Here is a 25,828-nt window from a genome sequence, read left to right on the forward strand (position 1 = left end):
CAGTGTTCATGGTGTCCAATGCAGAAATGGTTTCTAACAGGATTTTTTAAGATGTTTCAGAACTTTTAGTTTTGAAGGTTTGAAGGGATCCACCTTCTTTCCCCATCCTGCTCCTGCTGTCAGAGCTTCTGTGTTGTGTCTGTCGTTATTGGCTGCAGCAGACGCTGCTACACAAACGGCGCCCTATGGGTGCCTCGGGGGCTCGGCCCAAAATCACCCCTCGGCCGGGGCGTGGCCTGGCGGGGCGGGGCCGAGCGGGGCGTGGCCGGGCGCACCCCCTCCCTCCCCCCGCCCCTGGCGGGCGCGCGCGGCCCCCTTAAGGCCCGGGGCGGTTGCGCCGGGCGCTTCATGAATGGAGCCACGTGACCCAAATATCACGTGACGCGTCCGTGAGCGGCGGCGGCGGCGGCGGCTCGCGCGTCCCGGTCCCTCCCAGCGCGGCCTCCCCGCCCCGCCCGGCCTGGCCCGTCCCGGCGGCCCCGGCAGGAGGTGAGCGCCACCGGCTGCGGCGGCGGGCGCGGCCCTGGCACCGTGCGGGGCGGGGCGGCGGGCCGGTCCCCGGGGGGCGGGCCGGGGCGGGGCGGGCGCGGCGGGCCCAGGATGGCGGGCGTGGCGGGCGCGGCGGGCCCGGGAAGGCGGCCGGGACCGCCGCGTGTCGGCAGCTGCTTCGCGGGGCCGCTACCGCTGACTCACGGCGGGGGCTTCGGGGCCGCGCCCGCCTGGCGCCGCCCGCCCCCGACCCCTCCGACCGGGCCCCGCTCCGCGGCCGAGCAACAGGTGCGCGGGGTCGCTGGCCCGGGGCCTGTCCCCGGCCCCGCCCGCCCGCTCCCGGGGCCGCCCGCGGACATCACTGGCGCGCCCCGCCCCTCCTGCCCGCGGCTGCCGCCGGTCCCGGTCATCTCGCGTACCGGCTCTCCTCAGGCCGAGCCTGTCCGTCCCGGTGCGCGTGCGACCTGGTCCCCGGGCCCCCTCTCCCCGAGCCGCCCCCGTTCTCCGTGGTGGGTGAATCTCCTCCCGAGGAGGGCACGTCCAGGAATGTGAGGAGCCACCGGGTCGTCTCGTCCCGTTCCCGTAGCAGAGGCTGGGCCACAGGCAGAACAGCCCCCCTCCCCACGGCCGGCTCCTCGTCCTCGGGCTGCTCGGTAACCAAGGACGTGTGGCTGGGAGGTTCTGGCTCCTGTTCCGTGGGGGCTGCCTGGTGCTGCAGCGTCCCCGGAGGGGAGCGGGTTTCCTCTCCCGTTGGAAGTAAGCTGCTCCTGTGAGGCTGCAATTCCTGATCGACACGGAGGGTCCAGTGGTGTGTGTGCACGGGTGGGTCTTACTGTCCAGAGCTGAGGACGTCTCTGGCAGCCCGGGATACATGAGGTTCGAGCTACATGGTCGGAGGAGGGCACTGCCGTGGGCTGGAAGGGGTCTCTCAGAACCGGCCCTTTCCTTTAGCTATGTGAGCAGAGTTAAAGTCAGCTGGATGGGCAGGTCCCTTGAGGGAAGAATTGTTGTCAAAGTGCCCAGGGTTGGATGAGCTCACCAGGGACCCCCAGTGAGCGGGGGACACAGGAGAAGCACTGTCCTGACTTCATAGGTGACTGGGGGAATCATGAAAGGAGACTCTGTGATCTAAGTTGCCAGAAAGCCAATAAGCGGAGTATGAGATCTCCCCTGGGAGAGAGTGTTCCCGTGTGCTGTGCCCGCCCGGTGCTGTGGAGCCCATGGGGGCACAGCCCTCGCTCAGCCCACGGGCCTCCTGCCTGCGCTGGAGCGGTGACGTCACCGTGTTTACACGGGCTCGTGGCAGGTTCTGCCATCAGGAATGTGGAGAAGGCCCCGCGTTGAACCGTGCGTGGTGCTGTCAGCTCTCGTGTGCAGCCGCTGAGCTGAGGGGAGAATTGGCTGCGCTTGTGCTGAGTTCAGGCCTTTTGAGCTTGGGAGAAATGTGTCGAGGCTGCAGTTTCTTCATTGCAGTCATAGTGTTTGGCACTTTTCAGCGTGATTTTTCTTCAGGAAGCTATCCTGAGCCATCAGCAGTCTGAAGAGTTATGCCAGGTTTGGTCCCTGCTGTGGTGCCAGTTCTCTCTGTGATCTGCCAAACAGCCCAGTTCAAATGGGACCTGGAAAATAGCCAGCAGCTCTCTGAGTTGTTCTTCCTATTCTACTGACTGTCTCAGGTGTTGCTGCATCTCATTTTGCTCCCCTTGGGAAGTGGGACGAGGAGAGGTGGTCTTACCGGGTGCTTTTGGGGACAGTCCTGTTACAGCTATGATGGCTGTTGTGGGAGGCTCCTGCTTGAGAGGGTGTTGCATTTAAGAGTGCAGAGGCAGGAATGAGTCGCTGCCTCTGCTGTGTCCGGCTCTGCCAGCATCTGCTGTTTCCCAGCCTGCTGAGGAGCTCTCTTCCCAGTGCCCTGCTTGATGCATCATATGTGTGCCTTGTTTATTTCGGGTCTGCTGTAATGAAGGCAGGGTGACTACTTGCCAGGCAGCTGGAAATTCCTTAGTGCCACAAGGCAAACAAATTCCCATGGTCCTGCTGACCGCACCTGCCCTCAGCTCCTTCTGCTGATCAGAGGATGGGGCATGTTATTGGTCTCCCCAGCTACTCCCTTCCTTCTCCCCTTTTCCCAGCAGCTGTGTTGTTTACCGGGTAGGAACAGAGGAAAGAAACATCGCAATTTGGGAAAGAGGGAAGAATTGATTTTCATGTTGCTCACATGCTGCCCATCCTGCCTCTTTGCAGCTGCCTTCCCTGGGTGGCAAAGTGACCCTGCCTGTGCTGGTGTGGTCGGGTGCAGCAGACGTCTCATGGAAGGAGCATTGTCCTCTGGCTATAAATAGCCTGGCTCCTGGCAGGCCTCAGGCTTTGGGAACAACTCTGCTGGTGTCCTGGGGACTTCTGGCCCCGCTCACCTCCCATGGGTAGTAGATGCACTGTGGGGAGCCTGTGCCACCGCTGCTGGAAGAGCACAAAGTCTTATTTGCTGACTTGTACATCTGATTATGGGCTGTAACTGGACATCAGCGCTGCTGACAGCAAGGCAGGGGCAAATAAAAAATTGGTTTTTGACACTGAGAGATGAAAGGGACAGAGGCACCTGTAGGCTGCACAAGAACACTGACCAGGGCTGAGGGGGTGACGGGTGCAGTCTGGGCTGAGGAGGGTGCAGTCTGGGCTGCTGAAGGCACAGCCATGTCTGTCAAATAGTATCTGTGTGGATCAATTCCTTAGTAGAGTGTAGTAGCACTCCGAACTAAAAAGCCTGAGAGGAGGAGGTATGTGGGGAAGAAGCAGGAGCCTGGGTATAAGTCTGTGTAAAATCAGCCCTGGGAACTGCTCTTACCAGTATTGCTCTGAAGTCCTGTAGTCTGTAGCAGGGAAGGAGTTTGCTCTCATCTGGTTTTGTCACCTTTAATCTGTTTTCTTGTGAGCACACCTTGGCTCTAAAGATAAGGAGGGAGAAGGTGGTTCTGGGCCCTGGCACTGCTAGAGACCAACGGGGACTTTCTTACAGAAAAGCCTGACAGCTAGGGACAGCTTTGAGTGACTGGGAGAGGTGAAGGCTGCTGAGGCATCAGCCCAAATTTATGATGGGACTCCAGTGTGTCCAAGGCTTTCCCTTGCCCAGGGTCAAGTCTTCTTGAACCATACCGGTTGCGTTCTGGGGGACACCTGGAGTCCGGTAGGACTGGGGAGCTTCTGAGCTGTGGTTGGGAACCTGTTGGAAGGGTGTGTTTGGGTGACAAGGATGAGGCTGGGAGCAAGTGGTGCAGAGTGCCAGCCTGCTGAGTCAGCATGACTGGCCTGGAACAGCCGTGCTCTGGACCCTGCCTGCTGCCTGCCAGGCTATTTTTAAAAATGTGGCTTCCGTGTATTCTGACTCCTCCTAGTTTTTTAATTTCCCCCACCGCAAGCAAAAAACCAGCATTGCCACAAAGTCTCTGGGAGCAGGGGTGTGGAAGGGCAGCAGTTTCTGCTCAGGAACAGAGTCTGCTTCTCGTGAGTCCAGCTCAGCCGGCTTCTTGTCAAGTGTCCTGCGGGGAGGGGGAAGCAGGATGTGCAGCAGCATGGGCCATTGCTGGTGGACCCTGCCAGAGGAATGCCGTGGGCTCTGTTGTGTCCCGGGGGCTAACCTGGCCTTCCTTGCCTTCCAGAACCTGACTGTCAAGGCTGTCGTGTTATGACGACCCCCAATAAAGGAAACAAGGCCTTGAAGGTAACGCAGCGTGTGGAGGAAAGGGGCGTGGGGGCAGGTGTAGGCATCTGCCCCAAATGTCACACGTGTGTGCTGCTTTCTCTCCCAGGTGAAGCGGGAGCCAGGCGAGAATGGGACCAGCTTGACAGATGAGGAGCTGGTGACCATGTCCGTGCGGGAGCTGAACCAGCATCTACGGGGCCTGTCGAAGGAGGAGATCATCCAGCTGAAGCAGCGTCGGCGCACACTGAAGAACCGGGGCTACGCAGCCAGCTGCAGAGTCAAGCGTGTTACCCAGAAGGAGGAACTGGAGAAGCAGAAGGCAGAGCTGCAGCAAGAAGTGGAGAAGCTGGCCTCTGAGAACGCCAGCATGAAAATGGAACTCGATGCTCTCCGCTCCAAATACGAGGCTCTCCAGAACTTCGCCAGAACCGTGGCCCGGAGCCCCGTGACCCCTGCGCGAGGGCCTCTCACCTCCAGTATGGGGCCCCTCGTCCCTGGCAAGGTTGCTACTACCAGTGTCATCACAATAGTGAAATCCAAAACGGACGCCCGGTCTTAGTGAAGCGAGTGCTGCCTGAGCTTGTCTGTGCAGGGCAATTAGGCACAAAACCAGCCTGGAATCCCCAAAGCACAAACCCTCTCCACATGGGTCCAGGTTCCTTCGACTTGGCCCAGGACTGGCCCGCTGATAGCTCCAGTTTATTTTGTTGTGTCCAGATTGGTATGAGCAGTGGTGACGCGTCCTTTGTCCTGTGCAGACAGAGCCTTCCACCCAGCCGTCTGTAGCCCTCGGGTGCCCTGGGGATGGACTGTGAGAATTTGGTTTTCTGCCCAAAGAAAGTCTGTGCAGCATGGCTGATGGAAGGGCGGGGGGGTGGCCCAAGGGAGGCTTTCTTCCTGGGGGCTGGGAACCCTAATTTTGGTCACTTCCAAAGGCTTTATTTAATGACTATTCTGGGTGGTGCATCTCGGCACATGAACCTGCTGCTTTTGTCTCCTTTGGTACCCGTAGTTGCAGTCGGGATGTTCTGTGTCGTAGGTTTTTATTCCTTTCTAGGTGTGCCTCTGTGCCCTAACCGTGGGTTTCCCTCAGATGTCCGTGGCATTAGCTGTGTAAACTGGCAGTGGTGGGAAGGATGACACTGCCGTGCTCTGCGGCTGCAGCCCCAGCGCCAGGGCCCTGCAGGGCCCCGCACCCTGGGGAGGGAGGGAGGGACGGTACCGTGTGGACTGCAGGCCGGTTTTGTGCCTAATGTGTTGCACTGAACAAGACCAAAATCACTAGTTGTTCCCATGTTTTGAGGGTATCAAGTGTCTCTAGTGTGATGGTTTACACAACCAGTTTATGTGGTTAAATAGCCCTTTATTTAAAGAGAGAAACATCATTTTAAGATTATTAAATTATCTAAGTTTAAAATTGGACAGAAGAGAGAGCGTATTTATAGTCAGCTTTTTTTACCTGAGAAGGAGAGAATATTTGACCATATGAATGGGGAAATATTCTCGGAGACTTTGCTAGTTAAAAGTTAATAAATAAATAATTTTAAAGTTTCTCATGAACCTCCCGCAAACTGTTTGTGGCTCTGAGGTTAGTTTTTATAAAGAGTTCTCAGACTTTATTTATAAAACTTAGAAAAAGACAAAAAAAGAGGCAAGTCCTGTTTGATATCTTTTTGCAATTGTACCAAAAGTGACTTATTCTTGACCTTGCTGGCTTCTGTCATGTCCCCTCATGTTGGGTGCTCTGCTCCCTGAGCTCTCTGCAGCACTGTGCTGGAGCCGGTGCCTTTGCCGTGTGCTGTCATTTCACACTGTCGTTGTTTTCCCTAAACTCGACTGAGAGATTGAGTTGGAATCTCTCTGAATTCTCCAGAAGAATTCTGGTGCGCAGGCAAAGGTGCTGCTGGTTTTGAAAGCAAGACTGGCTGGCTGGTGCAGTGATGCCTTCCCAGATGTGTGCAGTGGGAGCATGGGCAGCTCCTGCTGAGCAGCCGACGGCAGGTAACTTGGTTACCTGGATAGGAAAACACTGCGCTGTCCTTCCTGCAGCAAAGCTGGCAGAGAAGTAACATGAGGGAGGCTTGTCTAGGTTTAGAAGACTGATGAGATTTATCTCTGGAATTAGATCCTGTGGTCAGAACTTGTGTTGCTCTCATGGCTCCCTTGAACAAGGGGGGCAGGTCTGCCCACTGGGCAGCACGGGACCGGCTGGTCCCTGGTGTCTGTGCGTTGCTGGCCAGTGAGCTGTGGCAGGGTCACTGTCCTTCCTGGGGCAGCTTCCACCTGGGGGCTGGGAGAGTGCTCAGACTCACAGCTGTGACATGGTTGAGAAGCTGTTTGTGGTGAGGCTCCATTTCCACAAACACTTTGACCCCCTTCTCCCCTTCCCAAAGATTTGAGCTGATTTACTGAGTTTTAGAGAAACAGGACATGAGGGTGAAGCCCGTGTGATCTCCTGGCTGCTGAGGGTCATCTGAGGGGAGGGGACAGACTGGGATGGCACAACTGAAGCTGCAGTCTCGTGGGGAGGCACAGCCATACTGGGTGGGTTTTGGGGATGTTTCTCATGTTGCTGAACTGATACTGCTGTCCCCTGGGCTGAGGAGCAGATCAGCCTGAGAAAAGCTGCAGTGTGGCAAGAGGAGCAGGTAGTTGCTGGGGATTTCCTGCTGGAGGAGGAGATCAGCTTTGCTCTGAATGAGTGGGAGTTTAGGGAGGTGTTTGGGATTCTTTTCCCAGTGAACTTCCCGAATGGGGAGCAGGTTAGAACATTGCCTCCAGACTTCCCCCTTCCAGCCCTGGACTTTCTTTTCTCTGAGCTGAAGTATCTGACATGCCACTTCCAGCCGCACCACATGGGCCATGCATTGTGCAGCGCTCAGCATGGAGCTTTGGGCTCTGGCCTTTGTCTTCCAGCTGGTGGTGTGGTGCCTGGAAGAAGTGAGATTTTCCAAAACACAGTTTTGGAAAAAAATAGTCCTGGGTTGTCAGTCCCAACCCTGTCCCGCCTGGACCTGGCCTGAGACTGAATTGGCCAGAGCGCTTCAGAACCCAGCTGAGGCCTGAGCTGGCTGGGCCGGGTGAGCAGCAAAGGTGTGCGTGGGGCTGGTTCAGAGCTGAGCTCCACAGCTGGAGCCTCTGGTTTGAGGAGGGCCCCATTGACACAGCAGGTGACGATGGGTAGCCCTAGACCATGGAGGGCTTGCTCCCTTTGTGCTCTGTGGCAGGGAGCGTGTCCGGTCCTTCCCTGCGGTGCTGCTCTGCAGTGAGGCAGGATAGGGCCGGCAGCAGCACTGACTGCACCAGATGTTAATGCTCTTGTTCCTCCTGCCTGCACTGTCCTTGCTTGCTTGGAGCCCCAGCCTGCTCCAAGTGGGCCTGTGTGTTCGATGAGGACTTGCCATGTGGGGAGGAGCGGGTGAAGGCCATGGCTGAAGGGTGTGGATGTGGTAAACAAGCTCTGTGGTGCTGGGCTGGATGTCAGCGAGTCCGCGGTCCCATCCGAGTGCTGCTTCCCTATGGTTTTGCTTTTGATCTCAGTGAAGTGTAGGACCCCGAGTGTTGTATTTCTGCAGTGTCCAAGAAGTCTCCAGTCCCCTGCCAGCTGGCTTCCCGTGCCCGTGCGAGGTGGCCCTTGCCCAAGCTGTCATGCTGACTTCTCTCGTATATAGTGTTCTGGAGTGTGACAATTCTTGTTCCTGAGGTGCTCGTCCGTTTGGTTTCCTGCTGTGAAGGCTGTCGTGTTTTCTTTCTTTTCCTGGTGCTGTTCCGGGGGGTTGGGGAAGGGTCCTGGTCCTGCCCCAGCCTGCCCGGGGAGCGTCCCCGGCACCCCCGGGATTTGTGTATCTTGTGAATTGTGTACAGTCGCTCCCGGACGGAGCCGGGGCTGGCGGACGGCGGGGTCAGCCCGGAGGGCCCCGGGCTCGGTGCAGGCGGTATTTATTGCTAAGTTATTGGCGTTATTTATTCTGTACAGTGTCCGCCGCCTTTGTACGCGACAATAAACCGCTTCAACAGCCGCCGCCTGCGCGTCCTTTGGGGGCCGCCCGGCGCCAGGGGGCGCTGCCGCGCGCGGGGGCGGTGAAGGAGGCGGCGCGCGGGCGCTCCGGCCGGAAGGCGGAAGCGGCGGAGCCGAGCCCGGTAGCGGCGGAGGCGCGGCGGTTCCGGGCCGATGGCGGCGGGCGGCAGCCTGAGCCGCTCCGAGCGGAAAGCGGCGGCGCGCGCCGAGATCCTGCAGCAGGAGGAGCAGCGGGACCGGCGCAGACAGGTATGGCACGGCCCGGCCCGGCGCGACCCGCCGTCGCGGGCCGCCGTGAACCACCTGCTGTGCACCGGGCAGGTGTTCCGCATCTGGAGGAAGCCGCCGGCGGAGCGGAGCCCCGAGGAGTGCCAGGTGCTGAGCGAGAGCGAGGACATCGTCCGGGAGCTGGAGCGGCGCCGCAAGCGGCGCGAGCGGCTGCGGCGGCGGCAGGAGGAGGTGGGCGGCGGGCCCGGGGGAGCGGGGCGGCGATGGCGGGGAGCGACCCCGGCCGCGGAGAGGAGCCCTGCGCTCCGGGCGGGACGGCAGCCGCCAGGCTGGCCATTGCGGGGGAACTCTGCAGCCGCAGCGGGCCTTGGTGAACAACGGCCGTGCCCCGGTACCGGGAACGCGGCTGCCCTCCCGGGGCTGCCCTGCGTTTGTCTCCGGTGAGCCGTAGTCTAGCGACTGCCAGGAGTCTGGCTGTGTGGGCACGTCTCCCGGGAGGGTGGGTCAGCAGGTCCTGCTCTCCAGGAAGCTTTTTCCCGTGATCCTCCATGAAAAGCACCCATATCCTTTTCATTTGGACACCACTGCTGATCATGTTTTGTTGCTTTTCCTGGGCCAAGCCCATCTTCAAACGTCCAGGGATATCCCTGTTCCCTCTGCCTCAGTGGTGCAGTGTATCTCCGAACCATGTGAACCTGCTCAGGTGTGTTTTTTCAGGTGTGTGATGAACCAGAGGAGCTGAGGAGAAAGGCAGCTGAGCTGGCGGCAGCTGTGCGGAGCGCCAGGCACCTCGTCATCTACACGGGTGCCGGGATCAGCACGGTGGGTTTTCGGGGGAGCAGCCGGAGCCCCTTTGGGGGGAGGGTGTTGTCTGGACTGTTCTGTGGTTCCTGAATGGTCATGGAGCGGATGTTTGTGATGAGTCCAGGATGCTGCGTGAGTCTGTGGCCAGCACAGTGCCTAGGCTGCATCTTGGTCATTCCTGCTGTCCAGGAGATCCTGTGGCCTGAGCAAGTGGACACTGGTCATACCTCACTTGAGTCCCTTCAGTGACTTTTGGTGTAAAACCTCCAGCCGGTTAGCTCAGGAACATCGTGTGTTATTAGACATGCAGGGACAGCTGGGGGGTTGTTGGAACTTACAAACAGCAGTTTGAGAATTGTTTGGTTTCAGTGGCCCAGGGGAAAGTAGAAGTTTGGTTCTGCCTCTTCTAGTGTGACAGCTGTCACCTTTGTGTGAGCTGTGAAACTCCAGTCTCTGCTGACTCAGAGAGTGGCTCAGGGCAGGGGCTGAGTGCTCGTGTCACCCACACGTTTGCTAGAGATGCTGAGTGTGCAGTACCAGAAACCAGAGTCTGGAGAAAATAAGAAAAGGCTTAAGAATGGAGTTCTTTGCAGGGAAATGGGAAGTAACAAGGGTGAAAAAGAGCTCTGGAGGGATTCCATAATGGTAACATTGGAGAAAATAAATGCTGGAGGTGCAAATGAGAGTTGTAAGGTAGGAGAAGAGAGAGAGAAAACACATGAAAACACATGAAAAAGTTTTCCTGTGATTAGGGAACCACTGTGATGGAAAACTTGGAATGAATGAAAAAGCAGCCATAGATAAGGTGTCTGTGGTTGTCCTGGGTGGGCCCAGGTTGGTTGTGTTTGTGTACAAGAGCTGTGACCCCCCCCCATCAGGCCTTGTTTTCTCTCCTGGTGACAGGCAGCTTCGATCCCGGACTACAGAGGCCCCAATGGCATTTGGACACTGCTGCAGAAGGGCAGGAGCATCAGGTGAGGAGCGAAATTCTGAGCTGTGTGGCAGAAAACTGATACTGGAAGAGGTTAATAGCAATTCTAACTCTTTTTTTTTTTTTCCCCCCCATTGCTCCTTGTCAGGGCTGCAGACCTGAGCGAGGCAGAGCCCACGCTCACCCATATGAGCATTGCCTGCCTGCACAAGCACAACCTGGTAAGATATTTTTTCCTTACTTCACTCATGCCTAAGAATGATAAAGCAGGGAAGAAAAATCTTTTCAGGAGATTGCCCGACTATGGTTTTGACTCAAGTGGCTGCACATCCATGTAGGAAAATGTGTCTGTCTTCCTTAGTGAGCTCCAGGCTGCAGCTCTGGCAGTTTTTCCCCTGGTGCCTTTTCTTTAATATGTTGTATTTGTACCTGGTCAAGCTGGTCTGGCCGCAAACCAGCCAGCCCTAGAAAAGCTCTGTTTAGCAGGAGGAGGCTTTCCACTTAGCTTTCACAAAGGTCTGTTCTCCACTCTCTTATCCTGTGGGTCCCGCTCTGATGTACAGGCTGTTGGTGTGATTTGGGACAGCACATCACCTGCTTAGAGCGACACCTGCGGGGTCTGTGTGAGCTCAGCATTTTGTTCCCTTCAAGGTGCAGCATGTGGTGTCTCAGAACTGTGACGGGCTGCACCTGCGGAGCGGGTTACCCCGAGCTGCAATATCTGAGCTTCATGGGAACATGTACATAGAGGTGAGTGGCCAGAGCAGGACAAAGTCACTGTTCAGTGGCCTCGCAAGAAGAGGATGTAAACTCTTGATTTGTCATTAGCTCAGGAGGAATTAGTACAAGGGCTTGGCTTCTGCACAGTTCCCATCTTCAGGCCATCACTTTGGGGTGAACTAGTTAGCAAGCACCAAACCCATTTCTGTAGCTCTTTCACTGTACTCACTGGAGCCTTCTGACTCCTCTTCCTCAGCCCTTCTCAGCACGTAGCCAAAGGCTGCCTGCAGCTCCACGTGCTAGTTGAGGTTTTCCAAGTTAGCATCTGATCTCTGATGATCCCATCTATAGCTTCCAGCACACTGTCCCCAAAAGTGCTTTTCGTCCGAGAGAAGTGGCTGGCTGCTGGCCTCTCATTGGAGGGATGCTGATGATGTGATGGGTTTTCTGCTTTCGTCCTGCACCAGGTCTGCACTTCCTGTACACCCAACAGAGAGTACGTGCGAGTGTTCGATGTGACGGAGCGCACAGCCCTGCACAGACATCACACGGGCAGGATGTGCCACAAGTGTGGGGCACAGTTGAGAGATACAATCGTCCACTTTGGGGAGAAGGGGACATTGAGACAGCCCCTGAACTGGGAAGCAGCAACAGAAGCTGCAAGCAAAGCAGATGTGATTCTTTGTCTGGGTTCCAGCTTAAAGGTAACTTTAGACACTCGGTGAAGATTGTTAGCAGCATTCCCTCTTGGTGATACACCTTGGTGCTCAGCGGTTTCCTCCCAAACAGACAACTGTAAACTCTGGTGTCAGGATTCGCCCACCATCTGTGATAGTCTCTCTTCCTCCCTCTTTCCCCTCCTGGTAATACATTCCTTTTCCTCTCGCTGATACGGTTCACAGTGGCGTGTGCCCGTGGCTGTGCTGATCGTCTCTGCTTTATGGCAGGTTTTGAAAAAATACCCACGGCTCTGGTGCATGAGCAAGCCCCCCACCCGTCGGCCCAAGCTGTATATCGTGAACCTGCAGGTGAGAGAGAGCCCTCGGCACTGGGCTTAACAGCTGTGGGCCAAGGGGCTATGTCTGTGTGAGGCCGAGCCCCTGCCTGGCGCCGGGCAGGAGCCCCTGCTGCTGCCCCGGGGAGGTGCCTGCAGCCGGCTCTGCTGTCGCCCGCAGTGGACCCCGAAGGACGACCTGGCTGCCCTGAAGCTGCACGGGCGCTGCGACGACGTGATGCGGCTGCTGATGGCAGAGCTCGGGCTGGAGATCCCGCGCTACGACCGGTGAGAGGCCCGGTCCCTGCGCGGCGGGAGCGCCCGGCCCGGGGCCGCCGGCAGCGCCCACCGCCGCCCTCTCTCCCCCTCCGCAGGGCGCGGGACCCCATCTTCGCGCTGGCAGAGCCGCTGCGCCCCGGGGAGGAAGGCACGCACTCGAGGAAGCCGGTGGCGCCGCCGCGGGAGGAGGCGCGGGAGGAGCCCCGCGAGCAGCCCCGGGAGCGGGAGGAGGCGGCGGGCGGGCGCGCCGGGGGGTGGCTCGGCCGCGGCTGCGCCAAGGGCGGCCGGCGCAGGAAGAGCCGCTGAGCGCGGGGCGGGGCGGGGCGGGGCCGCCGGTGACAGCGCGGCCATGCTGCGCAACGGGGCGGCGGGCGGCGGCGGGGCCGCGGCGGGCGGCGGCGGCCACCGGCCCGTGCGCGTCTGGTGCGACGGATGGTGAGTGGGGCGGGCGCGGGCTCGGCGCTGTCGCGGAGCCGCAGAAATAAACCGTGTTGGCTACGCTGGTGCCTCCGGCTCCTCTGTCACCGCGGCGGGACGGGGTCGGGGACGGGGCCGGCCCCGCGAGAGAGCGGCACCTTCCCCTTCGAGCTGCCCCGGAGCGCCGGGCGAGCGGCAGCGGACGGGAGCGCCCTCGGGCTCCGGCGCCGCACGGGCCTCGTTGGGGCCGGGCCGGTTGCCCCGGGCTGCGGCCGGTACCTGCCGGGCAGGGCCGGGGGAGCCTGGCCCCCGCAGCAGCGGGGCCGGCTCACTGCGGCGGGAGGGAGCGCTGCCGCGGCCCCGGTGACCGGGCGGTACCGGCGCAGCCCAGCCCGGCAGCAGAGAGACCTTCAGTCCCGGGACAGGTTACCCGCGGGTCCCATCGAGGTGCGTCCCGGTGTGCCCGGGCTGACCCGGCCCTTCTCGTTCCAGCTATGACATGGTGCACTATGGCCACTCGAACCAGCTGCGCCAGGCACGGGCCATGGGCGATTACCTGATCGTTGGGGTCCATACGGATGGTAAGAGATTTTCCCAGGTTTCACCCCTCAAATCACCCAGCAGCGTTAGCCCTGAGAGAACCGAGAGCTCCTGGTATGGTCACCTTTCTTCCTGCATCTGTTCCGGGAGCAACAGTGTCCAGGAGAAAAATGTCCCTTCCCTGGGTGAGGGAGTAGTGTAACCCCTGTCATGCTTTCAGAGTGAGGGTTAGGTAGGTCAGAGCTTGCAGGTTCTGAGGGGTCATCTGCATTGCATGCTGTAAAAACAATTAAACCAGTTGAAAATCAGTCTGGTTTGGCTCGTATTAGCTGCAAAACTGATGTTCCAAAAGAAGCTGCTGTGTGGAGAAAACTCATTTAAAGCCCATCTGGAATTTAAGTGATGGGAACAAGTTCTTGCATGTGAAGATGTATTTTAAATGGGTTTACGGATGCAGAATTTCTAGCATGGACTAAGTGTTGTATGAAGCTACTGTTTAAGAGGGTAATTTCCCCTGGAGGGATGCCAGGATGCCCAGCTTATCCCCCCAAGAGGAAGCACCAAGACTTTTGCCTTTCAAGTAAATTCCAGGGCCCTTGTTACATGTTTAGGAAATGCAACTAAATCAAAGTCTTTTCTGATCTATCTGGAGCTTCCTTTGTTACCAGAGACCGATCCCAAGCTGAGGATAAGCCTGCAGTGAAGTTCACTTGCCCATGGAATGAATGAGGCTGCTGTGGCTGAGGGTCTCTGTAGCTGCAGGACGTGCTTCTAACTGGATTTTAACTAGATTTTTGTTTCTCCCCCAGAGGAGATTGCCAAGCACAAGGGCCCCCCCGTCTTTACGCAGGAGGAGAGGTACAAAATGGTGCAAGCCATCAAGTGGGTGGATGAGATTGCTCCCGGAGCTCCCTATGTCACCACGCTGGAAACCCTGGACAAGTACAGCTGTGACTTCTGTGTGCATGGGGGTGAGTGGTGTTCGAGGCAGGGGCTGTGCTGCCGTGGGCCCTCGGGGGCCGTGTGCCCAGGGTGCCCTGCTGCGAACCCGGCGACATCCCGGCCGGTGCTGGGGGTCGGGGGTACCTGGAGTGTGCAGAGCTCTGCTTTCCCAACACCTGCATTGTGGGTGGGGGGTACCTGGAGTGTGCAGAGCTCTGTCTTCCCAACACCTGCACTGGGCAGCACAGCTGCTTCTGGTCTGGTGGTCCGGAGAAACGTGTCGGTGTGCTCAGCATCTTGAAAGTGGCCAGAGCCCTTGCTTTTAACCAGCCCTTTCACTTACCAAGGTGAAATGTGTTGTTTGACAATTATCCTGAGGTTGCCCTTAGCAGCAGCAGAAATTTGTGCAAAGGGGAAAGCCATTTACAGAACTTAAATGTGAAAAACACTTGAAAAGGTAAGCGTGCAGAAATACAATGATGTTTATATTTACTTATCCTGGGATGAGATCAGATTTGAAAAGCTTCTCTCTTTATCTGGCTAATAAGCTGTTCAGGGGCTTAGCTGACTGTGTGGCCAGAGACCTAGTTCTTACTGTGAACACTTTTTGGTGTACAGTTGCTGGAGACAACCAATGTTCTGAGGAAACATTCTTGCTGTGGGACTCTGTCCCTTCCTGTGCTGCTGCTGACGCTCATTCAGCCTCAGCCCCTCCTCCTTGTCCTTCTGAAGGAATTTTGTTACTTTGGCCAGGAGTACTTTGACTCATTTTGTATATCTCTCATCTGATCCTAGCCACCTGCTATCAATAAGCTAAATGTTTCATTAAATGTAAATAAATCCTTAATCTTTACAATATAGATATGCTTTTTCACATGGGCAGGGTGGTTATAAAATTCCTCATTAACTTAATTGCCTGCCCTGAACGTGTCTGGTGTACGTGACCCCTTACAGGGCTTGGTGAGGGGTTGTGGCAGTAGTGGAGTGCTCATGGTCTCTACTCCAGCTGCCCTTATTTGTCCCCTCTGCCAAATCATTCCATATTTCTCCCTGACCTATACCCTTGCTCCTGCAGTTTTGCCAGTTGTGTTTGTGTAAAAGCTGAGTTTGGAAATAGCTGAGCTTACCTGGGAGAGTGACAGCAACCCCACTGTTTGTGCTTCTCTCCTGGCACTCTGACCTGTTCTGGCAGTGTGTTCCCTCCCATCTCTGTGCCCTGAGGAGAGGGTGTGGAGTTTTAGGAGAACTGAGCAGGACTGAGCCACCTGACTGTGTGGGAGCACTTGTGGGCTGCTAGTGCCTGCTCTGCCTTCCAGCTGTTTTGGCAAAGGGAAGCCAGCTTAGCTTTCATTTGGGAAGGTTTTGTACCATCATCAAAGTAGGTGAGAGGTGTTTCTGCAGAGGAAGTTGGGAGCCATGTGCCAGAGATGAAACAGAATTACCCCTGTGGAAGAGTCACTGGATGTCACTGGAAATGTCATCATTGAGGAGTAGAATTTTCTGTTGGATGACTGTTCCATTGACTGAAAACTTGTAACATGAACTAACGGCTAAAACTAGTCCTAGAGGAGCTGAAAGGTGCTTTTTAGCACCAAGGTGGATGGTGCCTGTTTAATGTCATTCAAATAAAAATCAACTGTGCCTGCTGCTGGATCAGTGCGAGGGCACCCGGCTCAGCTTTTCTGGACTCTCTAAAAAGCAGTGGGCCAGATGGGTAATGGCATTTAACATCCAGGAATATCCTTGTCTCCACAGACACAGTAGTCTTACAAAGCCCTGCATTTCTGTGGGGCACGGGACGTGTCCCTCGTGTATACGCAGGGATTTGGATTGCAGAGTTCTAGTCTGGCTCACATGTGGGACCTGCTCAGCTGCTGCTTTTGTGCAGGAGGGCTTGGGGCACAGTTCTGTGGCTTTTCTCTCTCTGTAGATGACATCACCTTAACTATTGATGGCAAGGACACCTATGAGGAAGTGAAGACGTCAGGGCGATACAGGTAACCTATTGCTGCTTACCTTCTTATCCTGGTTTGGGCAGTTTCTGGGATTTCATGCCCTGGAGGGAAGTCAGATGAAACACAGCTGTCTTCAGGTCACACCTGAACTTGTCTATACATGTGTCAGAGCTTCAGTTGCTCTGAGCATTTTGGCTTCAGGGAAGTGGGGCAGACAGCCCTGCCCGAGGGGGCCGTCCAGTTCCTGGCAGATGCTGGTTCTGGTTTTGGAGCTTCACCAGGAGTTGGCTCTGTTGGGAAGTCTGGCCAAGGGAAGTGTTCCTCCTGTGAGCAGTTGCCATGGCGTGAGAGGGATGCAGAGGCTCAGCAAATGAATGCTATACTTGATACTAGGAGCAGGGAGAAAAAAGGCTTTCTCAAGACAGCCCCTGGTTTGGATTTATCAAGTGTCACAGGTGTTCCTGTGGTAATGCTGGGAAGACAGAGGCATACACTATCCCACGGCTTCTGCTTCATCCTTTGCTTGTCTCTTGCAGGGAATGCAAACGTACCCAAGGTGTGTCCACCACCGACCTTGTTGGCCGCATGCTGCTCATGACTAAAGCTCACCACAGCAACATAGTGAGTCAGAGGGCTTTGGGTGGGAGGTGGAGTCCAGGGCATGTGCCAGCTCTTCCCTTTTGCTGTCCCAAACAGCAGTAGAGCTCCTGGGCCTGGCTCCCAGGTGCATGGAGAATGGGCAAGCTGATTATGGGCAGCGGCAGCAAAACAACCTGCTTATGTTTGCTTAAGCCTGTCTGAGATCACAGTGCGATCCCAGCACGTGCTGCTTTGGGAAGGTGTGGCAGGATAAAGGCTGGGATGCCTCGTGATCTGCGTGGGCTTTGGGAACGTGAGGGGAACTGCCAACGGCCTCTCCCAGCGTGGAACAACACAGTGCAGCCACATCGATCTGTCAGCCTGGTGCTGCCAGAGTTGGAAACTCCTCTCCCTTCCCACTGAGCTTCATCCTTCTGCCTTCTGCTGTCTCTAGTCTGATCAGACCTTTCTTGAGTCTTGTCAGCTCACTCTCTGGTTGGGAGCTAACCTAACCAGGGGAAAGTAAAGGAAGTGGTTTTATGTTGGTTAATGAGTCGATTTACTGAGTAATGAAGCAATCCATGAATGGAATCACTTGGATAACTGCAGGGACAAGATGAGAGACTCACAGGACAATTCAGGGGCAGAGGGAGACGTTTTGGCGTGCTGAGCTGTTAGGTTGGCTTAGCTGTAACATGTGAGTTCACACCGAGATCTGCCTAGTGCTGCTGGCTGCTGCAGAGACCCGAGCCTGGCTCTTGTGAGGGTCTTTGGCAGGAGGAGGGATGCTGTCCTGTCAGGGGCTCTCCTGGCTGAGGGAGGATGCAGGTGTGCAGCACTGTTGGGGCTGCAGGCTGGGCAAGAATCACCTTTGCTGATGGTACCAGGCTGGGATCAGATAAGGAGATATTTCCTCTGACTCATGCTGGGACACAACTCTGGTTTTGGTATTAACCAGTTTGTCAGCATTCAGTGCCATGAGTCCATGGTGTACAGTTTGAGCCTTGCCTTCCCAGCACTTCCCACACACAAGCATATCTTGGTTGGATGAGCTGTGCGAGTGCTTAAACATTTTGACTCTTTATCTCCCTTCAGGATGAGGACCTAGACTATCGGAAGCACACTGACAACTTTGGGAAGGTAATGTGAGTTTTGGTTGTGGACGTCTGGTTGTTGTCCTGCCTAAGAAGGATTTCCAATGTGCTTTCTGGCCTATTGCAGGCTTGTTTGTTCCTCCACATGAAGCAGTAATGTCTTGGTGAATGTCTGCTGCCCCCATAAGGTAGCGCCTGCCGTGGGTGCGACGGGCAGGTGTGGCACAGGGCAGCACCTGAGCTGTCCTTCAGCAGGACCCGCTGAGCCTGTGCTGGGTTCTTTCCTTGCTTGTAAATTCCTTTCCGCTGCTTCCCCTGGGATCCATGTGCCCATGGTTCCAGCACAGGGACAGCCTCTGTAGATGCTTCTTCCAGTGGTCGTGTTGTTTTGGAGGTGTTGCCTTGGGTTGGCCATGCTGTGCTGCAGAGCTCCAGGGTCCAACTCTCAGCTCACACTGCCTCTAAAGAGCCATCAGCCCTGTTTGTCTCCCTGGGAGCTGGATTGTCCCTGGTTAACGAGCTGCACGTGCAGCTCGCGCCAGTCTTTTTTACTCACAGGGTGTTTGCTGGCCTGGCTGAATCGTCCTTAGTTCCCCCCCACACTGGGTTCTTTGAGCAGGCGGTATGGGGCATGTTGCTCCAGCATGGCCATTTCCTGGGGCTTGGATCTGGGGAGAATGGAGCAGGGCACTGGGTACCCTGAATGACCCCAAGAGCTGAGCTGTCTGCATGCTGCCCTTTGCACGGCCTGCCCTGGCCTTGGCTGCAATGTCTGTGTCCTGCCAAATCCCGTGGAGTAGCTTTGGGGAGCAGAGAGAGTGACTTTAGTGGCTGTTTGCACAACTGCCACGTGATGGGGACCGAACTTCATCCTTGGAGCTGAGGTGATCCCCTCCCAGCCTGGCCAGACAGGTGCCCTGAGACTTGGCAGAGCGTAGGTAGGTCGTGTGTTTGTTTCCTGAGCATGCCTCACCTCTCCTGAAAATTCGAGCCTGCCCTGTTGCCTTCCTCCTTCCTGAGCTTTCTTCTCGGCACCTCCGTTAGCTGGCTGCTGAGGGGATGATTTAGTCAGAGCATAAAGGGCTTTTGTGAGATTACCTAAATATTTGATGCCAGGAATGTAGAAAGTCCAAGCCGCTGGGAGTTTTTGTGACAGTTGCCAGAAAATCCAGGCGAGCAGATTGCCCGGCGCTGTGCTCTCAGTTGTCCAAGCCCCCTCATGGAGCCCAAAAAGAAGCCATGTCTGGCGTGTGTTTCCACAGGGGCCCAAAGGTCACAGTCCTTGGACTGGTGTCTCACAGTTCCTGCAGACGTCCCAGAAGATCATCCAGTTTGCCTCAGGGAAGGAGCCAGAGCCAGGAGACACCATCATCTACGTGGCTGGAGCCTTTGACCTGTTCCGTATCCTTGACTCTGTTTTGTCACAACACTGGCCTGTCTTTGATGTTTTCGTGTTAGGAGGCACCTGACTGGATATTTGCCTTTTTTTTCTTTTTTATTTTTTCTGTAACTGTATGTGAGGGGGAGGAGGCAGGAGTGAATTCTTTCTGGCAGTTCCTTAGTCACAGGACTCTGAGAAAGGAGCTATAGCTCTTCTCTGGAGAGATCTGTGGCTATTGGAGGATTTCAGGATGGTAGTTGGATACTCTCTGTGCTCTAGTGATTGTGGTGAGGACTGGCTGCCATAGACTAAGGCACTGCAACAGGACACATGGAGCTGACACTCCATCCCTGGGACAAGCTTTGAGGCTTTGTGCCAGAACATCTGGAACAGGTAGAAATTCTGGACAGAGGCAAAGCTGAATCCATGTAGGGTGGAGCTGAAAAGATCTCTGGCTTTTGCCCAGAATCCATGGAGCCTGCGGAGAGAGGTGGCAGCTGTTCTTAGGACACAGGCAATGAGTAGTGCAAGAGTTAAATCCTTGGGATTCCTGTCTCCCACTGTCATTTTGCAGTGACTCTGTTTCTGTCTTCCTCTCCTTATTTTCCATGTGAGCTTCAACTCCTTAAACAGATCTGCAGATGTTGGGCATGTAGATTTCCTGGAGAAGGTTCACCGGCTGGCAGAGAAACCCTACATCATTGTTGGGCTGCACTTCGATCAGGTCCGTGTAGAGCCTGTCCAAAGGCAGAGCAGCTTGACCCTGTTCTCTGAACCAGGCAGGCTGTGCCCCGGGAGGCAGGACAGGGATGTATTGGCCAATACAGGAATTTCATTTTGGGAGAGAGCAAGAGGGAAGCGTGTTGCTCTCTCTCTCTTCTGACTGTGCCTGGTGCTTTGCCATAGGAGGTGAATCGCTACAAAGGGAAGAACTATCCCATCATGAACATCCACGAGCGAACCCTCAGTGTCCTGGCCTGCAGGGTGAGTGGGTGCCTCTGTGCTGTTCCAGAAATTCCCTGGAGCTCAGTGGTATTCACCTGTGCCCAGTGATCTCGCATGAGTTCCTTGGTGTGCACAGAGAAGGCACGTCTGTCATGGATCACTTGAGGCTGCCAGAGGTGCTGATGAGCTCTTGGGAGGCTCCACTGAGCTCCTGTGCCATCCTGGCTGACCTGAGTTTGTGACCTGTCTGGCTGCTCTGCCAGGGCAGCAGAGGCTGCATGGCTCCTCACAGACAGACATGCTGGTAGAAAACTCTCTGCTCCCTGCAGCAGGGGAGAAAAGTCCTGAGACAGAAACAGGGGGAGCCCCAGAAACGTGTGCCCTGAGCAATTAGCTTTTTGGATTTGTTCTACAGGCATGGAAAGGACATTTTTTAGGGGAACAAAAAGCTGCTGTGTGACAAGCAGTGCCTGCTGAACCTACTTCCCCGTTCCCTTATTTGAGTTCCTGACCATATAGCAGGTGACCTGCTCAGCTCTCTTTAGGAAGCAGGTGGCCTCTGGCTTGTGGTTTTTTGGGGTTTGTTTGATTGGGGTTTTTTCAAATCTGGACTCTTGACTGGTTCCTTTTCTAGTACGTCTCGGAGGTGGTGATTGGAGCTCCCTATGCTGTCACTGCTGATCTGTTGGATCACTTCAGGGTGAGTCCTTGCATACAGATGGACATGAAGATGCTGGTGTGTGACATGCTTGGGGAGGTAAAGTGATGCAGGACAACACAGGGGTGTAAGAGGGAGGTGTCCTGCTCAGTGGGTTACAGGGAGCTCCAGAGGCACTGCCAGGCTGGTGCAGGAGGGTGGCTTTGCTGATCTCCACTCTGTGTTTAGTGGGAGCAGTGGCAGGGAATGTCCCTGTCATCTTTTGGATCTTGTCAGCAACTTTGTGTCCTTCTCCAGGTAACACTTGTGTGTCATGGGATGACTGAGGTGGTGCCAGACAAGGACGGTTCTGATCCCTATGAGGTAAGGTACCAGCTGCTTTGTCAGCATTTGGTAGACACAGCCTGGCTCTGGTTGAGTTCCTGGGCTGAGAAGGTGTATTGCAGAGGATGCTGCACGGGCAGGGCTGTGGCAGATGATGCTGGTTTTTATCTACCCCTGAGGGCAGCTCCTTGGAGCAGAGTCTGTAAATCATTCCCAACACCTCCACTCTTACAGGCACTGTTTTGCACTGCCTGTTTCTGATGCCTTCATGGCAGGGTGAGAAAATCTGTGTGCTTTGCTCTGTGCCAGACCTGGGCAGCTTCCACGTACATGTTCTGCCTCTGAGGAGATCGTTGTGCATCCTGCCTGGCTGGGCACTGCAGGACCTGCCACAGCTTGCTCAGCTGTCACTGCTGAGCTGCACACCCAGGTCCCGCGTGTTTTCACAGCCCAGTGCCGTGTCTGTTCACAGGAACCGAAGCGACGCGGCATTTTCCAGCTGGTGGACAGTGGCAGCAATCTCACCACAGATCTAATTGTGCAAAGAATCATAAAGAACAGGTTGGATGTCTTCGTCTCCCACTTCTGTCACATACTGTTCTGTCCAGAGTGTCTGGGGATTGATTAATGGGATCAAATGGGGAGAGAAGGGGTTGTCTAAAGGCACAGAGTCAGCAAACTGGTCCTTCCTTTTCCGTGGCTCGGGCAGGCTTTAAGTGTGGATGTACCAGTCTGTACAGGGAAAGGAGCAGCTGAACTCTGCTGTGTCAGAATGTGCCGAACGACATTTTTTTTGTTTTTTCTTCTTTATTAATGGTAAATTTCCTTGCTGTATCCTGTGCAAAAGAGCATGTTACTTCCTTCAGAGCTTTTCTGTTTTAGGCCTGAGCCCTTCACCTTCAGCGACCTTGGCTCAGATCAGTGGTAAATTTGATTTTTGGTGTTACTATTTGAGATGTCCCAGGACAGACCAAGAACAGAATAGTAGCTTTTTCCACAGAGGGAGAAGTAGTGTGGGAGCCCAGGACTGCAGTCATGTCAACAGACATGGGGACCTCTGGTAGAGGCTGCGGAAGAGTCCGGGGGCCCCAGGAGGGTTTCTGAAGTGCTCTCAGAACAGAACAGCATAGGAAAAGGCAGCACTCTCCTGCTCCAAGTGCTTTTGTCTACAGGAGGTGGGGATGGATGAGAATCTCAAGGTATTGTGTGATTGATGCAGGCTGGAGTTTGAAGCTCGGAACCAGAAGAAGGAAGCGAAAGAGCTGGCTGTACTGGAGGCCATGAGGAGGCTGGAGGAGGAGAAGCACTAGGCTGCAGAGCGTGGATGTGTGGGCCACAGAGCGCTGCAGCCTCGCCCTCTGCGGGAGCAACAGCTCTTCAGGAAGGGACCCCTGACGGGGGCAGCGCTGCCGGCACACAGGATGTGCTGTCCTACCCTCTGCTGTCCTAGCTCCTCCTGCACTAATTACGCAGACATAACGAGTTGGGATCCCGCTGCCTAGTTTTATCTCTGTTAATCAGCCCCCGTTCCCTTTCCCAGAAGGAGATTTGACAAAAAAAATGGTTTTAATTATAACTAATGTTTTAACATGTTGATGTGCTTTTACCTTCTGCCATTTCTGGCTCTTAGTAGGAGGGAAGTGGAGCAGCTGCCCAGGCCCCCTGCCCTGCCAGACTTGGCTGTCCTGACTGGGGTCTGCATTCCAGAGCAGCCCCTTGGGCAGAGGTGGGGGTGGCTTGACAGTGAGAGTGGCCTCAGGCTGGGGGGATGTGGCCCCCACAGTTCCTCCTGCAGCTTTTGCTTAGAGCCATCAGTGCTGCTGCTGGAGGTGCTTCTGGGCTCTGGGGTCCACTGTGCTGCCTCTCCTCAGCTCCTGCCCCTGTGCAGATCCAGAGCTACTCTGGGTTGAGCTGGATAAAGGCAGATCATTTGCTGCTTCAGTGACAGGCAGTGGGTGGTACCTGCTGAGGGGACAGGTGGTGCAGGGACCCTCAATTGAGGCATTTCTCCACATAAGGCATGGGAACCCTGGGATCTTCTCCCAAAGTCTCTTCCATTTGTGAGACAGCAGGACCTGGTGCCTTGTGTGGACTGTGCTCAGAACCCCCCTTGTTGCTGCTGCCAGAATCCACCTTGTGCCCAAGGGGTTACATGAGGATGGGACCTGGCCAGGTGAAGTTTTGGGGTTGTTTTCTGAGGACTGATGTGCAGCACGTGTGCTCCTGTGTGGAGATGCAGGGCCTGAGGAGGATGGGTGCTGGGCTGAGCCCCTTCTGCCTCTTACATTCCAGGGTGCTGTGGTGGGCAGCCTGAGCTGCTCCCTGCACTGGGCCAGACAGTCCTGCCAGGCTGGGTCTGGTGTCCTCACTGTTGTAAACTTTTGTTGCTGATCATTAATAAAATGTTGAAGAGTTGTGCACTGGTCTCTTTAGGGCTCGAGCCCAGGTAGCAGAAAGGGGGTACAGGGGATGTGTGCTGGGACCCCACCGTGCTGGGGCTGAGCATGTTCCCTGCATGGCAGCTCCCAGTCCCAGGGCTGGCACAGCAGCTCTGACTCCGAGCTGTCGGTCCCTTCCTGGGGTCTGCCAGCTGCGGAATGCACAAATTCACCCTCTGCAGTGCACAGCCCCCTCCCACGGGCACTGCAGAGGAGTTTGTCCTTAAGGACAAACAGCTCAGCCCTGGTGACGCATCTGCCCCGTCGCTGAGCCACCCCCAGGGCAAGGCAGGTACCGCTGGTATTAAAAAATGACAGAAGCATTTAATTGCCGCTGTCGCCGGGTGGGTGCTGCGGGTGGAACTCATTTGTGTGGGGATGTCAGCCCCTCTGGCTCAGCTGGAGCTGCTGTTCCTCGGGGCCTCCGGAACTGCTGCTGAGTTTACTGTGAGAACTTTTGACATATGATGTTCCTTCCTCCAAGTGCCTCTGGGCTCTTCTGCTGAGCTGTTTACTGACAGCCCCCGAGTCCCAGGGGCACAATTGAATATGGAGTTAAAAGGGGGGGGGGGGCAGGGAAATAGCCTGAATTCCAAGTTTGTGACTTTGTTTTCTGTGGTTTGTTTGTTGTGGGGTTGTTTTGTTTTGATTTGTGGGGTTCCCCCCACATCCCCCAGGTGCAGATCAAGACCCTGGTTCCAGCACCCATCCCAGGGCAGCCTCCCCAGAAGGAGATTGCAGTGCGTGTTCCCTGGAGCCAGTGCCTGTAAGTACAGCCCTGACCCTGCTGAGGGGAGCAGCAGCTTTGGCCCAGACCCCCCCAAAGCAGGGCTGCAGATGGGGGGCTGCAGGCAGGAGCTCAACACCGAGACTGGAGTTGAGTCTGTGTTATTGCTGAGCTCGGCACCAGGGGCCTGCGGTGCCATGCTGACCCCCCTGGGGGTCTCCAGGCCATAACCGTGCTGGCCCCCCCCACAGTGGGGACACTGGGCCATGTCCCCTGCGGCAGTTGGTGGCCCTGGTGCCCACCAAGGTTCCTGCACAGGTGCAGCACCAGCAGCCTCCACCTGGGCTGGACCATGCCAAGGATGGTGCAGCAGGTCAGGGCCTTGGTGGGTCAGGTCTGCAGCTGAAGGGGGAAGCTCCTTGGCTCCTTTCCTAATGAGCACAGTGGCCACTGGGGTCAGCACAGCCCTGGGAACCCTCCTGGGGTCGGAGACTGCGGCCAGATTGGGTGCTCTGCTCCTGGCCTCACCCTGGGGACGAGGTGCCCACCCTGGGTACCTGTCCAAGGATGCCCTTGCCAGGGAACAGCTGGTATTGGGGGGCTGCTGCCACCCCTGTCTTATCACTGAGCCCATGTCCTGTTGCTGGAGCTGCCCCAGAGTCTCCAGCAGCGCAGGGTCAGCACGGCCTTCCTGTCACTGGGGTGAAGGGACGGGAGCGCCATGCCTGTGGTCGCTCCCTGTCCAGCCCAGCCCCTCTGTCCCCCCACACTGTGTCCTGCAGCCCCCAAGGCCTCGGGCTGTCCTCGGGGCTCAGGGATTTTGTTCTGCCAGGTGTCTGAGCAGCCCCGGCACCGCCAGAGGGAGTGGGGATGCTCAGCAGCCCAGAGCTCCCCAGATCCAGGTGGGCTCCCCCTACCCCACAGCACCTCCCTGCCCTGCAGGACAGACACGACAGAGCCAGCCCAAGCACTTTTATTATTTCCCCAGAGCCACCAGTGCCGGCTCAGGACACCGCACACTCCACAGGGTCCCAGGACATGCTCACATCCGCCCTGCACCGGAGAGCTCTGGGCACTCCCGGCAGCGCCCGGCAGCTCCGCGGCTCGGGGGCCACATCCGTCAGGCACAGCACCTGCGGGAGACACGGTCACGGGGCCGGCGGCAGAGTTGGGGAGCCCCAAGCCTGCTCCGGGCCCCACTCGTGCTGCTCGCTGCAGAGCATCGCGGGGACAGCGCAGCCACAGCACCCGCGGTGGGAGCACGAATCGTGCCCAGCGCCCCGCGGGGAGCAGCTCCAGCTCCCGGTACTCACGGTGGCGCGGAGCGCGCGGTCCAAACGGGGCGGCACCTCGGCGCGGCCGGGCTCGGAAGAGCCGTCGGTGTCGGAGCGACGGGTGTGCGGCGGGCGGCGGAGGCTGGAGAGCAGACCCGAAGCTCTGCCCACCGAGTAGTGGAGGGGCCGGGCCGCCTGTCGGTACCAGGGCTCGGCAGGGCGGCACAGCACGAGCAGCGCCAGTGCCAGGGCAGCGCGCATGGTGCCAGCGGGGCCGCAGCGCTCGGGGCCGCCGCCGCCTTTATGGTCGGGCGGGGGTCCCGCCTCGCCGCCCCCGTCGCGGCGGCGCGACCCGCCCCTGCAGCCCCGGGACGGCGCACACGGACACGCG

At 56.7% G+C, this 25,828-nt stretch overlaps 4 protein-coding genes across 10 annotated transcripts; 3 read left to right on the forward strand and 1 right to left on the reverse strand.

Moving 5' to 3' along the window:
- Positions 1 to 373: 373 nt before the first annotated feature.
- MAFG (MAF bZIP transcription factor G) lies at positions 374 to 8,205 on the forward strand. 5 transcript variants are annotated; one of them, XM_027717325.2, is made up of 3 exons: positions 374 to 489; positions 4,146 to 4,207; positions 4,296 to 8,205. In XM_027717325.2, the coding sequence occupies exons 2-3, from the start codon at positions 4,172 to 4,174 to the stop codon at positions 4,746 to 4,748; spliced, it is 489 nt and encodes a 162-aa protein (XP_027573126.1). In that variant the 5' UTR covers positions 374 to 489; positions 4,146 to 4,171; the 3' UTR covers positions 4,749 to 8,205. The 5 variants fall into 5 exon arrangements, with proteins under 5 accessions (XP_027573126.1, XP_039246133.1, XP_039246132.1 ...); XM_039390199.1 differs by lacking the exon at positions 374 to 489 and adding an exon at positions 704 to 777; XM_039390198.1 differs by lacking the exon at positions 374 to 489 and adding an exon at positions 921 to 940.
- A 95-nt stretch (positions 8,206 to 8,300) lies between these two features.
- Positions 8,301 to 12,484, forward strand: SIRT7 (sirtuin 7). Its single transcript, XM_027717394.2, has 10 exons — positions 8,301 to 8,456; positions 8,529 to 8,666; positions 9,153 to 9,257; positions 10,143 to 10,213; positions 10,319 to 10,391; positions 10,822 to 10,920; positions 11,358 to 11,594; positions 11,838 to 11,918; positions 12,066 to 12,172; positions 12,259 to 12,484. Exons 1-10 carry the CDS (start codon positions 8,361 to 8,363, stop codon positions 12,467 to 12,469), a joined length of 1,218 nt encoding a protein of 405 aa, XP_027573195.1. The 5' UTR covers positions 8,301 to 8,360; the 3' UTR covers positions 12,470 to 12,484.
- Positions 12,485 to 12,490: 6 nt separating this feature from the next.
- Positions 12,491 to 23,414, forward strand: PCYT2 (phosphate cytidylyltransferase 2, ethanolamine). 3 transcript variants are annotated; one of them, XM_027716835.2, is made up of 13 exons: positions 12,493 to 12,598; positions 13,073 to 13,161; positions 13,930 to 14,091; positions 15,993 to 16,059; positions 16,554 to 16,638; positions 17,692 to 17,736; positions 18,953 to 19,091; positions 19,713 to 19,795; positions 19,978 to 20,055; positions 20,651 to 20,716; positions 20,972 to 21,037; positions 21,471 to 21,559; positions 22,218 to 23,414. In XM_027716835.2, the coding sequence occupies exons 1-13, from the start codon at positions 12,513 to 12,515 to the stop codon at positions 22,306 to 22,308; spliced, it is 1,146 nt and encodes a 381-aa protein (XP_027572636.1). In that variant the 5' UTR covers positions 12,493 to 12,512; the 3' UTR covers positions 22,309 to 23,414. The 3 variants fall into 3 exon arrangements, with proteins under 3 accessions (XP_039246129.1, XP_039246130.1, XP_027572636.1); XM_039390195.1 differs by lacking the exon at positions 17,692 to 17,736 and having other exon boundaries at positions 12,491 to 12,598; XM_039390196.1 differs by lacking the exon at positions 19,978 to 20,055 and having other exon boundaries at positions 12,492 to 12,598.
- Positions 23,415 to 25,120: 1,706 nt separating this feature from the next.
- Positions 25,121 to 25,709, reverse strand: NPB (neuropeptide B). The gene is made up of 2 exons (XM_027716912.2): positions 25,477 to 25,709; positions 25,121 to 25,296 (listed from the first exon to the last, which is right to left on the reverse strand). The coding sequence occupies exons 1-2, from the start codon at positions 25,696 to 25,698 to the stop codon at positions 25,168 to 25,170; spliced, it is 351 nt and encodes a 116-aa protein (XP_027572713.1). The 5' UTR covers positions 25,699 to 25,709; the 3' UTR covers positions 25,121 to 25,167.
- Between the last annotated feature and the right edge of the window lie 119 nt (positions 25,710 to 25,828).

Source organism: Pipra filicauda, unplaced genomic scaffold (genome assembly GCF_003945595.2).
Source record: "Pipra filicauda isolate LSUMZ 115617 unplaced genomic scaffold, ASM394559v2 scaffold80_size11013439_pilon, whole genome shotgun sequence".
NCBI classification, from domain to species: domain Eukaryota; kingdom Metazoa; phylum Chordata; class Aves; order Passeriformes; family Pipridae; genus Pipra; species Pipra filicauda.

Coding starts and splice junctions, on each gene's coding strand:
- MAFG (XM_039390197.1), top strand. CDS start 1,710: ATGGGGGCACAGCCCTCGCTCAGCCCACGGGCCTCCTGCCTGCGCTGG. Junction 1,837..4,145: donor AGAAGGCCCCGCGTTGAACC/GTGCGTGGTGCT, acceptor CTTGCCTTCCAG/AACCTGACTGTCAAGGCTGT. Junction 4,208..4,295: donor AAGGAAACAAGGCCTTGAAG/GTAACGCAGCGT, acceptor TTTCTCTCCCAG/GTGAAGCGGGAGCCAGGCGA.
- NPB (XM_027716912.2), bottom strand. CDS start 25,698: ATGCGCGCTGCCCTGGCACTGGCGCTGCTCGTGCTGTGCCGCCCTGCC. Junction 25,297..25,476: donor ACCGCGCGCTCCGCGCCACC/GTGAGTACCGGG, acceptor TGTCTCCCGCAG/GTGCTGTGCCTGACGGATGT.
- SIRT7 (XM_027717394.2), top strand. CDS start 8,361: ATGGCGGCGGGCGGCAGCCTGAGCCGCTCCGAGCGGAAAGCGGCGGCG. Junction 8,667..9,152: donor TGCGGCGGCGGCAGGAGGAG/GTGGGCGGCGGG, acceptor GTGTTTTTTCAG/GTGTGTGATGAACCAGAGGA. Junction 11,595..11,837: donor GTCTGGGTTCCAGCTTAAAG/GTAACTTTAGAC, acceptor GCTTTATGGCAG/GTTTTGAAAAAATACCCACG.
- PCYT2 (XM_027716835.2), top strand. CDS start 12,513: ATGCTGCGCAACGGGGCGGCGGGCGGCGGCGGGGCCGCGGCGGGCGGC. Junction 12,599..13,072: donor CGCGTCTGGTGCGACGGATG/GTGAGTGGGGCG, acceptor TTCTCGTTCCAG/CTATGACATGGTGCACTATG. Junction 20,056..20,650: donor TCAGTGTCCTGGCCTGCAGG/GTGAGTGGGTGC, acceptor TTCCTTTTCTAG/TACGTCTCGGAGGTGGTGAT.